The sequence below is a fragment of the Vulpes vulpes genome, chromosome 14 (assembly GCF_048418805.1).
Source record: "Vulpes vulpes isolate BD-2025 chromosome 14, VulVul3, whole genome shotgun sequence".
Taxonomy (NCBI): domain Eukaryota; kingdom Metazoa; phylum Chordata; class Mammalia; order Carnivora; family Canidae; genus Vulpes; species Vulpes vulpes.
Window position 1 is genome coordinate 108955883 of NC_132793.1, and position 13374 is coordinate 108969256.

Sequence of the window (13374 nt, forward strand, 5' to 3'; positions counted from 1 at the left end):
AAGCACACTGCTCGCGGTGGCCTGGGCCGGGCCTGGCTGAGCCCCTCGGGGAGCTGTTCTTCACGAATGCCTAACACATCCATAGACCAGCTTCAGCAATACAAAAACACAGCAGCCCTATTTCCTTTTGAACACAAGAGACCCCAGACGCCAGCCACTCAAAGTCACAAGAACTCCAAGCTGTTTATCCCAGAGTTGATGCACGTGGACGTCTGGGCCCCCTCCCACCCAGAGGGCAGCCCCTTACTGCTGGAACCCTGGGCTGGGGTGTGCAGCCCAGGCTTTGCTCCCCCCTTGTAATTTAAAGGGAAATCTGACCACCCTAGAATCTTGTCCAGGGCGTGCTAGTGGGGGCCCTTTAGGCTGAGAACCTGATTTGCTTGTAGGATCAACACTTGAGGCCCTTGCATCCCACCCAGGACATTTGCCCTCATGGGCTCAGGGCTGGACCTGCTTCCTTCTGCCTCAACTCACAAGCTTCCCCAACAGGTGTCAGCTTAGAAGATAGGCAAGGAAAAGGGCGCTGGTGTTCTGAAACCCATCAACCTGAGGGATCTCAGCTGAAGAGGAGAATATGAGGAATGTCAGTCACTTACACTACCCTCAGACTCGCTGGGTCCTTAGTGGATCAGGGGTAGGGTGAAAGGGAGGGATATGGATGGATGGTGGATGGATGGTGGTTGGATGGTTGGTGGGTGGTGGATTGATGATGGATGGATTGATGGTGAGTGGATGGTGAATGGGTGATGGATGGATGGTGGATGGATGGAGATGGATGAATGGATGGATGACAGATGGTGGACGGGTGATAGATGGAGGATGGATAGAAGTTGGATGATGGATAGATAAGTGGATGATGGATAGTGGATGGATGATACATGGGTGGATGGTAGTTGGATGGTGGATGGATGGATGGTAAATGGATGGATGGTGAGTGGATGGTGGATGAATGATGGGTAGTGAATGGTAGATGGATGGTGGATGGGTGGATGATGGATGGACGGGAGGGAGAAGGAGAGGGAAGAAGGGAAGGAGGTGCCTGAGTGGACTATATTTGGAGACCCTGGCCAGGCAGAGCCGAGCCCCATCTCACATTCTAAGACCAGGGTCAGAGGGCCTAGCCTGATGCTTCCCTTTCATGACAAGGGAGGAATGTCAGGAACCCGCACCACCAATTCTGGAAACTTCCCAGCACCCATCCCTGTGGAGCCATGACCATTCCCTCCAGCTCACTGAGTCATGGAAATGGCACACAACTTCCCCAAGGCCACAGGCCCTGTTGGGAGGAAACATGGAAACCCCACGCCGACCCACCAACATGGGCATAACATGGCCCCGAGCACCTGCACCGTGTCAAGACAACAGAAGCAAGTCCATGGTCAGGAGCAGCCCATGACAGACACAGCACAAGAGAAGGCACTTCATCCTTCAGGAAAATAATGTGCACGTTAAAAATAGAATATTAACGATTTTAAACTATTTACATAACTTAATGGGTCCTAAGAAGCAGTGCAGCCAGTAAACCCATGTGGGGGCCTTGCCGGCAGCTTGACAGGTCTGAAGGTGGAACAGTCCTGCCACCCCCAGGACTCGCTGGCAGCACGGTCCCCAGGCACAGGGCAGTGGTGGCCCCGGACAGCTGGAGGCTGCTGCAGGGCAGAGGCAAGCAGGGTGGGACACTCGGCATAGGTGGCGCCTGGTCCGGCCTCGCTGTGCTTTGGGGATATGTGTTTTCCAAGGGCAGGCCTGTCATCAGTCAGGTGGCCACCGCCTCCAGGGACTGGGAGGGCCCCTTGTGGCCCAGAGCAGTGGAACCTGGTCTTCAATCCCTCCGGGGCCCCTGCAGCCCAGACGCCGCACAGGGGCAGGTGACGACCACAGGCTGCCTGACACCTGGACGCACGGTTCCTCCTGACGTGCTGGAGGTCCAGAGTGGCTTACTGAGGCCGAAGAAGGGTCGGGTCTAGGCCCCCGTGGCCGGTGGGGCGGGGAAGGGTGAGGACTGGCTGTGGCCACCCTGCAGCCAGGAGGCCACCGGCCCGGAGCCCAGGCCTCCGTGGGCGAGGCAGAGGACGGGCTCCCTGGTGCCCTCGGCTGCTGGCGACAGAAGCGAGGTCACGGCGGTGAGCTGCCCGGTCGTGGTCGTGGCAGGGCTGGGGGGTCCTCACCGCGGGGGCCCCTTCCTCCTCTGCTCCAGCTCGGGCAGCCGCTGCTCCCGGGTCTGTGCATGCTGGGCCCCCACCCTGTGGGCTGCCTCAGTGGCCGTGATGTCGATCTGTGCGTAGCGGGAGGCCCCGGCCCCTGAAAGCAGCCCCGGTGAGCCGGCCGGCACCCCCACCCTCCTCCAGGGAGGCCCCTGGCCCCCGCCCCCGCAGAGCCTCAGGCTGGGAGAGGTGAGGGGATCTGGGACGCGAGCCTGGGGGTGGAGGGCAAGCTGGAAGGAAGGGGGCCCCGCCCCAGGGGGCACAGCTCAGCAAGAGCAGAGAATGGGGGGCCCGGGCCACCGGCGCCTGGAGGCAGCCCCCCCACCCATGGGGACGCACCTCGGATCCCGGCACCGGCCCCCTGGAGCTCCAAGCCCAGGTACAGCAGCTGCGTTTTGGAGGAGGGGCTGACGGGGATGTTCAGGTAGGGGGGCGCCTCGCTGCTCGGTCGCCCGGGCCCCGGGGCTCCTGCGCCGAGAAGGACAGTGCGGGTGGGCGACCCGGGGGACCCTCCCGGCAGAGAGCTCCACCCCCCCGCCCCCACTCTCTGGTCCTGCCAACTGACCATCTCTGGCCCAGCACTGCCCACCCTGGGGTCCACCTGCCTTCCCCCAACACCGCACCACCTTCTGCACCCCTTCACCAGTGAGCTTCTAGAAACCCTGGGCCCCTCTCCCCCCACGCCCCTGTCTGCTGCCACAAGCTAATCCCTGCTGAGCTGCCCTCATGGATGCCCCAAGGCCTGCTGCCGTCAGCGACCCCACTGTTCCGTCTTCAGCCCCCCTGCCACCCACCCTCACCCTCTCAGTCCTCCTGGGCCATCCCCATGCCCACCCCAGCTCTGAGCTCCCGGGACCACTCTAGACCCGCGAGTCTCCACAGGAAATCCCTTCCCCCAAGTGCAGGCCCACACCTCCATGCACAGTGACATCTCCTCCAGGATGGCCCCAGGCACCTCGAGTCCTCCCCTGTTTCCTAGCAGCAGATTTCATTGTGCACCCCTTCCCGGGGTATATGGGAGGTGCAGCAGCACCCAGGGCACCTGAAGACCTGGCCCGGGCTGGGCTTGGGGGGACCCCATAGTGGGCCACCTGGCTGTGCACCTGACCACACTTCCCCACTGGCCCGAGAGCCCAGCACACCAAGGCCACAGGGAAGGAGCCCAGCCATGGGGACCAAGGGTGACGTCCTGCTGGCTGTTCTCCAGAGGCTCCCCCACACCCCTGTTCTCAGGGTCCCCTGGGCACAGCCACAAGAGGGTGACCAGCTCTGCTGCTCAGAATAGAGGGTGGGATCAGATAGAGGGTTGAAGCTGCAGGGGACACCCTGTCTCTGAGCCCCTGCGCAGGGGTCAAGGGAGCCGAGCCCAGGGCCAGGACCTCAGGATGCTCTGGGCTCCCGGCAGGCAGTGACCCTGCCTCCTCAGGTCCCCGTCCCACCACAGGGCACCCGCTGCCAGGGGGCATCTCCTGAAGGTCCTCACCTGCATGGTGCCTTCCCCGCTGTGCCCTTAGCTGCCGCAGCAAGGCCAGGGGTGCAGGGTACACTGTACTGCCTGCTTGCTCCCGGTGAGGGGGTGAAGGCCACAGAGCCCACACCCCGGCCAGGGCCAGGGTCAGACGGTGGCCAAGTGGAGCCAGATCCCATGAACCAAAGCCAGTCACACGGTTCCTGCCCCTCCCAGCCTGGGGGCCCAGGAGACCCACCCCCCTCCTTACACGGTCCCTGAAGGGCAGGGCCCCGTCAGGATGCTGTGCCCACGTCCCTGACGTCAAAAACAGGACACCGATGCCCCCAGGAAACTGCTGTTCCCAAACATTCCTGCTGCTGACCCTGCAGGGAGACCCTCCGGCCGGTGCAGGGGTGTGGGGCTCCCAGGAGTGGCTCCGGACCCCGGCAGAGTCTGCACACAGGCAGCAGGGGTGCTCCAGGGGCACAGAGCCAGGGGTGCTCCCTGATGAGGAGGTGGCCCTGCTGCAGAGCGAGGGAGGGAGGTCCTCGAGGAGGGAGGCCAGAGGCTGCTGCTGGACACAGGGTGGGCAAGGCTGGACGCATTGACCCCAGGGAACACGGGGAGGGCCCTCTGGACACTCAGCTTCCAGGCCAGGCTTGGGGCCCTGGCTGCCTGTTCGCGCACGGCCCTGGCCAGCCAAGGCCCGGCGCTGGGCTTCTCCGATTGGCAGCTCAGCGTGTCCTGTGCTCTCATCAAGCCAAGAACGGGCTGCTTTCCGCCTCTCAGCTGTGAGGCGAGGGGTTTCTGTAGATCTACCGCACCTGCAGCGCCCCGAATGCAGCCTAGGACAGGAAGGGGTGCAGCCTTGGCAGGCAGAGCAGGGCGAGGGCCCTCTCCCCACCACCCCCCGGGCACGCCGTGTCCACCTGGGCTCTGCACACCCATCTGGACACCAACAGTGTGAGACTCTCCATCAAGCAGCCTGGAGGGGACCTGGGTACACAGAGGGGCAGACGCAGACCCTCGCCCATGTACCCCGAGGTGATAGGCAGAAGCACCCAAGGGAGACACTTAGACCAGTGAGGCCAGGGGAAAATCCAAGCAGACTGCCTGGAGAAGGAGGCATGTGCCAAGGGATAGAGGACCAGAAAGAAGGAAGGGCAGAGGCAGAGGCCCGGGTGCATCTGGGAGAGCCCTCAGGGGCGGAACCAGGAGCTGAGGGGAGGCTAGGAAGGACGCCTGGAGCTGGTTCTAGGGCTGGAGCCATGTCTTGCCCAGTCCACAGCCGGCAGGGGAGGAGGAAGCAGGGGAGGGGCTCCCTCCTGGCCTCCGTGTCTAAGCAGTGTTCTTGGGGGGCAGATACCCCTCACCCTCCACCCTCCGGCTCCTTCAGGTAGAGCTGCTCCCAGCCTTGCTAGAAGCCGGAACAGAGCCGAGAACGGAGGAGCGCAGCCTGACCTCTCCTGCCTTCCCGAGGCGCCCCCGCCGTCACCAAGGCTCTGGCCGCACCGCCCCAGGCCCAGTTCATCCCCGTCTCTGCCGGACTCAGGCCCCACTTCCCCAGCCCCTGGCCTCAGTGGAAAGAGAGGGTCTGTATCCTCCAGTAGATCCTGACACCTGGGCCCCCGTCCCCTCCTGTTCCCGGGGGCCCACCCGCTGTCTGGGTAAAAGACGTCCACAGGGCCCTAGGGGCAGCTGAGTGGACAGCAGGAGGAGGTGTCTGGGACCATCCGGAGTGGGCGTCAGGGGATAGGTTGTCCTGGGGTGGAGCTCAGTGCCCCATCCTGACCCAGAGAACCCAAGAGCAGCTTGCTGGGGCTTTCCTGTGGACCCGGCCTGCCCTGCCCGCCCCCTCCTGCCCCCAGAGGTCTACTGCAGGTCAGCCTGCAGGTCTGGCCCCAACAGGTGTCATGTGTCTCGAGAAGGACAGAGGATCTGAGCTCCTTAGGGCCCCCAGTCCTAAGGCTAAGGCCCAGAGCTAACCCCTGAGCCTCCCGGACCCCTCCACCCTGAGGCCAACCAACCTTCCCCAAACTTCAGCTTCCCTCAACCCTCTAGGCCCTCCCCTGGGCAGCAGCCAGCTTCTGCCCACCCTTCACCTTCTAACTGAGCTTGGAGACCTCAAGTCTTCCCCTCACTCCCTGCTTATCACCAGGACCCCTCAACCCTGTTCTCCATCACCTCAAGGATGGGGCTCCCCCCCGCAGGCCAAGGCTCCGAGGCAGCCTGGCCTTGCCCGCTCCCTGCACACAGCCTTCCGGGGTAGCTGGCCCGCTTAGCCACCCTGTCCTCATCCTCCAGCTGGGCCTGCCCCGCCCCTGCCAAGGCTCCTTCCGGCTGCACTCTGTCCCCCAACCCCACGGCCACCCCTCCCCCGTCCATGTCACCCTCTGCCCATTGTCTCCATCATGGCCACTAACACCCACTGCCCCATCTGCTGCAGAGCCTCTGGCTAGGCCATGACTGCAGTCGCCATGCCCCCCACCTCCCTTGTCCCAAGGCCGCACGGGAGCTGGTCCCAAAGCTGGGGCCTACCTGAGTGTGTCGTCAGAAGGCCGGGGGGTGAGGCAGCTGCTCCCTGGACCAAAGAGAACACATGTCAACCTGTCCATCTGGACCCCATTCCCCTTGCCCCAGCCTGACCAGCCTGATGCTAACCCAGCTACACCCAGGTCACTGGGGGCCTGGCTGCCTCTGGCAGACCCCAGCCCAGACTCCTCATCTCCCAGGGGGCCCCGTACCCACGTGTCCCAGGACCCCCAGCTGGCAGCCTTGACCCTTGCTTGCCCTCTTCTGGGCCCTAGGCTAAGTCTGGTCCTCCAAGGTCTACTCAGGGCTGTGCAGAAGGGGGTGTGGCTGTCAGGTACTCAGAGGTTGGAGCAGGTGCTCCCTGGGCCCTGCGGGCCCCGCCCCACCAGCACCTGTGGAGGGGCCCACAGAGGCCATGAAGATGAGCCAGGACCCCCTGAACTGCACAACGGCCTCTTGGGGGGGCCCTGATTAGAAGTGCAGAGGGGCCTGCAGGAGTATGGGGCCATGGGGGCCTCAGAGCTGAGGACAGGATCTGATCAGGAGGGAGGGACAGTGGCCCACGGCCAGCAGGTTCATTGTCACCTGGGCCTGGGCCTCCCACAGCCCTTGGGGGATGCCTCCCTACCCCCGCCCCTGTCCCCACTGGGGCCCAGGGCAAGTGACTGAAGTGGATCAAGCATCCCCAGCAGTCTGGGGATCACAGGCTGGCGGCAGGGCCTTGTGAGGAGCTGGGAACTGGAATGGGGGTGTGGAAACCCCAACCCTGCCCCGGGGGCCTCTGCTTGATGCCCCAGACTCAAGACACAGCAGCCTGACCCAGGTCCTGGCCAGGCTCAAGGGACACACTGAGCTGGTCTAACCCATCACCCTCTTAAAGGAGCTCTTGTGCAGGCCCGGGACTTGGGCAGAGCGTGTCTGGCCCCCCAATCCCCCGACCCCCGACCTAAGGGCCCCCAGTCTGGTCGCAGACCAGAGGCTGGCTGCCCACCGGGAGCCCTCACACACAGGCCTCTGAGGTACTAGAGGAGGTCACCGTCTGCCCACGGGAGCCGCGGAGCAAGTGCCAAGGGCCCACGGCCCCACCACAGCCCGCACCTGCTTCCAGGGGCCGCTCCTGCGGGCACAGCATCAAAGCCAACGCTGAGCGTGGGCAGGGTGCAGCTCAGCCCATTCCCCCTGCTGGGGGCCAGGACCCCAACCTCCAGGTCTGGGCCAGTGGGCTGCACACGCCCTGGAGAGACAAGGCGGCAGGACTCCCAGCATGGATCTGCCCACTCTGCTTGTGCCCTGCCCCACCAGGCAAGGCCCCGGCGCCCGGACAGCGAGGGGCCCTGGCAGGGGCAGACGCCACCCCACCTCACTCATGGCGCTGGCAGCTCGCAGCCTTATTACTTTTGCAGCCAGAGGCTGGGGTGCCTCAGGGGTGGAGGTGACAACAGTGGATCTAATGACCGCTGCTGTGAATAGACATCTACTGCCCACGCGCATCTATCACCTCATTGGATCCTCTCCGTGTGCCCAGGGAGGTAGGTATCCCCGTCTACGCAGGAGGAAACAGAGGCTCAGAGAGGTGTAGAAACTAGCCTGAGGCCACCCAGCTGGCATGGCGGGGTGCCGCTCAGCCCCCAAAGCCTGGCTTTCCTCACATTACAGTTCACAGGCACCGCACCCAGAGCTCCCAACTCGGCCTCCACAGAGCTGGCCCCCCAGCAGGGTAAAATGGGAGTGATAGGGCAGGGCAGGGGCCCCTGGATGTGCAGGAGATGGGAGGTGGGATCCCTGGAGCTCGGCCACCCAAATGGGGAAGATGGAGGGGGGCTCCAGGCTCAGAGCCAGGACTCTCATTGGCCCAGAAAGCAGTGCCCACCCTCACTTGGACATGGGAAGCCACCTGCCTGAGCCCAAGTGACCACCGAGGACCTCACTGTGGTCTCCAGTGAGCAGAGAACATGCCACACATGTGCACACACACAGACACACACACACATGTGCATCTGTGCAAATAGCATACACACGGACATCACACATGTGCGATGCACACACCACACACAAATGTATGCATATGCACAAATGCACATTCCTGTGCACACACCACACATGCACACACGTGTACACACACCGTGCAGATGAATGCAGCATCTGTACACACTACGTACACACGCACACAGGTCACACACACCACGCACAGTGCACACACATGCAGCTGAATGCACACGTCACACGCGAATGCAAGTGCGCACGCACACACGTCCCATGGGCTGTCGGGAGCTGCCTCTCCTGCTTCAGGCCCCTAGTGCGTTGAGGCTCATGGCAGGCTTCAAGGCAAGGCCCCGTGCTGCCCCCTGAGACCCACAGGCTGGAGACAGAGGCCCCGCGGGGAGGGCCTGGCGGGAGGTGGGGAGGCTAGCAAATGGAAAAGGAGAAGATGGTAAGAAAAGAAAATTTTATTTCCAATCTAAGAATGTATTACAAACAGGTCCGATTTTAAAAATGTAAAAGAGCAACAAAGGTCTTTAGCCGACAGTAAAGGTACAAAGCAAAATATTTACAGGTGAGCCGTTGGCCCCCTGGATGGGGGCGGGTGCCAGACAGCGCAGGACGGCGCCAGCCCAGGTCCTGAGCCGCACGGGCACCGGCCCGCCTCTCGGGGTGCACGAAACTGCAGAACAGTGTAGGAAACCAGGCAACGCAGCTGCACCCCATGCAGGTGAGCAGACAGGCCACGGAGGGTGCCGGAAGCAGCTCTACCCCGGGCGACCCACGTGCCTCCAAACGCAAACGGATGAGCCTTGGAGCCCCAGCCCCTCTGGTCCTGACCCCTAGCCTTCCAGCTCAGCCAGGAGGGTGGAGGGGGTGAGGCGCAGCTTCCAGAGCTTTCCCAGGGACCTCCTGGCGTCACCACCTTGCTGCCTGCCCACCCCTGGCCCGGGAGCCTGCAGGTTGAGGAACAGGCTGGTGGGTGAGCATTGGAGGTTCTTGAGTCATGAGACCCAGACCCCACAAGTCCCTGCGCCTCCTGAGCCTCAGTTTCCTCCCCTGTAAGACGGGCCACCCGTGGCGCTGCTTCACAGAGGAGGTGTGGAGTGGACAGGTAAAGCTCGTCCTACACGCACCGCGCCACGCTCCTGTCCTGGGAATCTGGGTCTGCAGCTGCTGCAGAGGAAGCGAATTTTTAGCAGATGACCTGACTGTGCACCACGGAAGGGATGTATCTGAGAAGTAAGAATGGCCATCTACCGGGTAGGCAGGGGAACTGGGCGGGGAGGTGGCTGTGGCCCGCGAGGGGCCTCCCAGCCCTGATCACCCCGAGGGCCTGGCTAAAGCCGGCTGGGACACAGCACCGGCTTGTGTCCCCTGCACCCCATCCTCAGGCTTTGGGACTGTGCACGCCCCCTGCCTGCTCCACCCAGAGCTTCCCACTTTCCAGAAGGCACTTGGCTGCAGGCTAGTCACCCTCTCCATGTCCTGGGGGCCCTCCCTGCAGGCTCCACTCCCCAGAGGGCAGCCTCTGGGACTGTCATCCCTCCCCCCAGGCCCTCCCCACTGTGCCTCACCAACAGCACCAAGGGCACCCTTTCCCCTCCTGCCGAGAGGGACAGAACCCAACCCCCGCAGCAGCGAACCTGAGCTGTGGCTCTCAGGGAGGGGGGTTTACCTTGAGTCCTCCACAGGCCGGACAGGTGGAAAAGAAAGCTGGAGGAGGCCCTGCATGGGGGCTGCCTGCCTCCCAGGTCTCGACAGGGGCCTCGCTGCCCGGGCCCTCCGCCACCTGTCCCCGCCGCCTCGCGCCCAGCCAGCCGGAGGGACACCCCGCGGACATCTGGCCACCCGAGTCCCCGGCCCCACCATCGTCCAGGCTGCCCTGCACAGCCGAGGTCTGGTCCCCGGGGGCCTGGCGCAGGCTGCGCGGCGTGTCATAATGGTGCCGCAGGGCCGTGGGCACCTGGTACTCGGCTGTCCCCGGTGGGCAGGCGCACAGGCTGGGCTCGGACACCCCGGCTGCAGGCGGCAGGCTGAGCAGGGAGCCGAACTCGTCGCCCGCGCGCCACACATCCAGGCTGCTGCCGGCGCAGGAGGAGAAGCTGCCCGAGTACGAGGAGTGGCTGCCCGTGGCGATGCCGCTGTCCGATGAGCTCTGGCGGCCGACCTCCTGCAGCTGCCGAGGCCGCAGCGGCTTGGGGGGCGGCCTGGAGGTGCCCGGCACGGTCTCCGCAGAGGCCTGGGCGGCTGCCAGCCCTGGACCCTCCTGCGACGTGCTGGCCGAGGACGAGGAAGGCTCTGGCCATGCCGTGAGGCGGCCGCCGGCGCTGATATCCGAGTGGCTGGCCTCTGAGGAAGAGCTGGACAGGCTGCGGTCATCCCCTGAGACAGAGCACAGGGCGGTCGGGGTGTTGGCACTGCTCTGGGGGCTGGGGTGGGCTCAGGGAGGGCTGGGGGCGACATCGGCCGAGGACCAGCACTCTCCAGGCCCCCCATCACCCCCTCCCCAGCATCCCCCCACCCCCACCCAGAGGCCTGTGCACAAACCAGCTCACCAGGTCAGGCCCCTCCTTGAATACCAATCTTTCACACACACACACACACACACATACACACACACTGCACCACCACCACCACCCTCCCACCCCTGGCCCTCTCTGGAACCCGCGTCCTCCAGCTGCCCCCTTGGTCACTGCCCTCTGGGAATCAGAGGATCACGGCTCAGTGCCAACAGAGGCTCCTTACTTCTGGGGGCAGGCTCACAGTGCACCCCACCGGACTGGACTGGCAGCAGTAGAGAGGACAGACAGGCCCCACAGCATGGCTCCCCACCCCCACCCCAGGCAGCCCCCCTCCCCTCCCCCCCCACCTGGCAGCAGCTCCTTCTGTCCAGTTCCCAGCAAATGGAGAGTCCTCGGGCTCCTGAGGAGGAGCCCTTTTGTCTGGGCACCAAGGGTAAAGCTGAAGCCCACAGGAGCCCACAGCCTTACCCAGGCCACAGGGCTGCTGGGCAAGCAGAGTTTGCACCCAGGTCTCCCAGATTTCCCATCTCTCCCAGCTCTCCCAGCTCTCTGGCAGCACCACTCATGATGTTTGTGGCATCATGAGTGAGCGAAAGAATGAGTGAGCAAAGAGGAGGAAGGAAGGAATGAGTGAGTAGGAAGGAAGGAATGAAGGAGTGAGCAGGAGGGGAGGCATGACCAAAAAGCAGGAGCCTGGCAGAGGCGGGGGCCCCTCCCCACAGCAGCAAGGCAGCCCACCTACCTCCCCCTCCCCCTCCTCCCCCACCGTCCCTCCTCCCCTCCTCCCTCTCCTCCTCCTCCTACCCTTCTCTCTCTTCTCCCCCACTGCACCCTCCTCCCCCACCTCCCCCACCTCCCCTACCTCCCCCACCTCCTCACCTCCCCTACCTCCCCCACCTCCCCACCTCCCCTACCTCCCCCACCTCCCCACCTCCCCTACCTCCGCTGCCCAGACGGCCCGCGTGTGACAGGAGGCTGAGCCGCTTCTCCAGCCTCAGGGCCTCCAGGGCCTCCTGGGCCACGCGTTCCTCTGCAGCGGCAGGACCCCCGGGGCTCGGGTCTGCAGCAGAGAGGAGAGTCAGGAGACTCCTTGCTCCCACCCCCAGCCCTCGGCCGCAGGCGCCACCCAGGTGTCACAGTGAGTGAATCCAGCACCACCAGGGCCACACATGTGCTGGGGGTTGGGGCTCAAGGCCATGGCAGGGCCCCGGGTGGCCCCCTCCCCTGCAAGTCCCAGCTCCTCCCCAGCCACGGGGCACCAGTCTCAGGGCACCTGCCCCCTCCAGATCCCCCAGCCAGCAGCCCATATCTGGTGCCCCAAAGCCAGCAGGTGATGCCCATGGACACTGGCATTGGATGGACTCCCTGAGCCCCTTGTCCACATCTGCAAAGTGGGGGTGTGGAGAGAGTGCATCCCAGTCAGGGCAGGACCAGGATGGGGGCGCGCAGGGTTGTGCTTAGGGCAGAGCGGACGTCGGAACTCTCATCTCTCCCCTCCTGACTGTCTCCCCGTGGGTCCGGCTGAGCAGGCGTGAGCGCAGGGGCACCCCAGAAAGCCCGGGGTGTGAGGCTGCTGACCCAGGAGAGGCCACCTCGCAGGAGAGCCCGATCATCACAGGGCCTAGACCCAATGCCACCCAGAGCCCCACCAGCCCGTCCACACTGGTCCGTCCACACCCTGCCTTCACACCTGTCCCACTGTGCTGTCCACACCCTGCTGTCCGCACGGACCGGTGGCTGCCAGGCAGGAGAGCGCCAGCAGAGGGCGCCACCGCACCACCCAGCAGAGCCCAGCTGGAGAAGAATGGGCCACAGGAGCCACCTCCTCAGTCCCCAGCCCGCCCCCAACCCGTCCCCCCAGGGCCCCTGTGGGGTGTGGAGGTGGGGGGAGGGATCTGCTGAGCAAAGGTGGACCCAGTCCTTCCCAGGGGCCCTGAACGACCCGCCCCCTGGCTGTGGCACCGGTGCAAGGAGACCACAGGCGCAAACTCACTGACCACTTGCCACGTCTCCCACCTGGACACTGTGACAAGCACCACCTCCCTGCGCTGCGGGGAATACCAGCAATCCTGGGTACCACGCACCCAGTGAGCCTCTAAGGAGGCTGTGGGGACAAGAACCAGCCTCTGTCCCTCCTGGGCTATCCCTGAGGGGCCAGGACCTCTGGGATCCCGCCCTGCTGGGGCCCCACAGTGCCCAGGATCTCGGGGGTCCCGCCCTGCTGGGGACCCACAGTGCCCGGGGTAGGGTGGCCCCTCCGGCATCCGGCTCTGTCCTGCCCAGGGCTCTTGAAGAATGCGCCCCAGCCACAACCAGAGAGTGGGGGCAAGATGAGGGGAGCTCAGTGCAGCCTCACACCCACCACCAGTGAGACCCCACCCGCCACCCACCAGGCAAGCGCACATGGCCGCTTCCAGCCAAAACACAAACTCCACCTGGGACCCAGCTGGCTCTGGCCCCAGCCCACAGTCCCAGCCTCGTGGGGCAAGACCCCACACCAGTCCAGCTCAGAAGGTCTCCGTGAGCCCCACTCGGGGTCTCTGGCCTCCTGGGGCCCCACCTGGTACAGCCAGTGTGTGGGTCCCAGGAGCTGTGACCCCATGGAGGAAGGGCGAGGACGGTGTGTGCAGTCCCCTCGGGAACCCGGCGGCCGATCCCTCCCCATGGGTAGCCTGGCTGACCC

General features: G+C 64.5%; 1 protein-coding gene across 10 annotated transcripts in view; it reads right to left on the reverse strand.

Moving 5' to 3' along the window:
* Positions 1 to 1427: 1427 nt before the first annotated feature.
* The window catches only part of DOK7 (docking protein 7), a 30468-nt gene continuing 18521 nt past the window's right edge, over positions 1428 to 13374 (reverse strand). For 5 of the 10 annotated variants that reach the window (XM_025999286.2, XM_025999277.2, XM_072737626.1 and 2 more), the window contains 4 exons: positions 11632 to 11751; positions 9845 to 10551; positions 6193 to 6235; positions 2369 to 2672 (listed from right to left, as the gene is read on the reverse strand). In XM_025999286.2, the coding sequence (XP_025855071.2) occupies positions 2380 to 2672; positions 6193 to 6235; positions 9845 to 10551; positions 11632 to 11751 (1163 nt within the window). In that variant the 3' untranslated portion in view covers positions 2369 to 2379. Of the gene's footprint in view, positions 2302 to 2368; positions 2673 to 6192; positions 6236 to 8617; positions 10552 to 11631; positions 11752 to 13374 lie in introns of those variants that run through there. The other 5 variants (XM_072737628.1, XM_072737629.1, XM_025999296.2 and 2 more) reach the window with 2 other exon arrangements.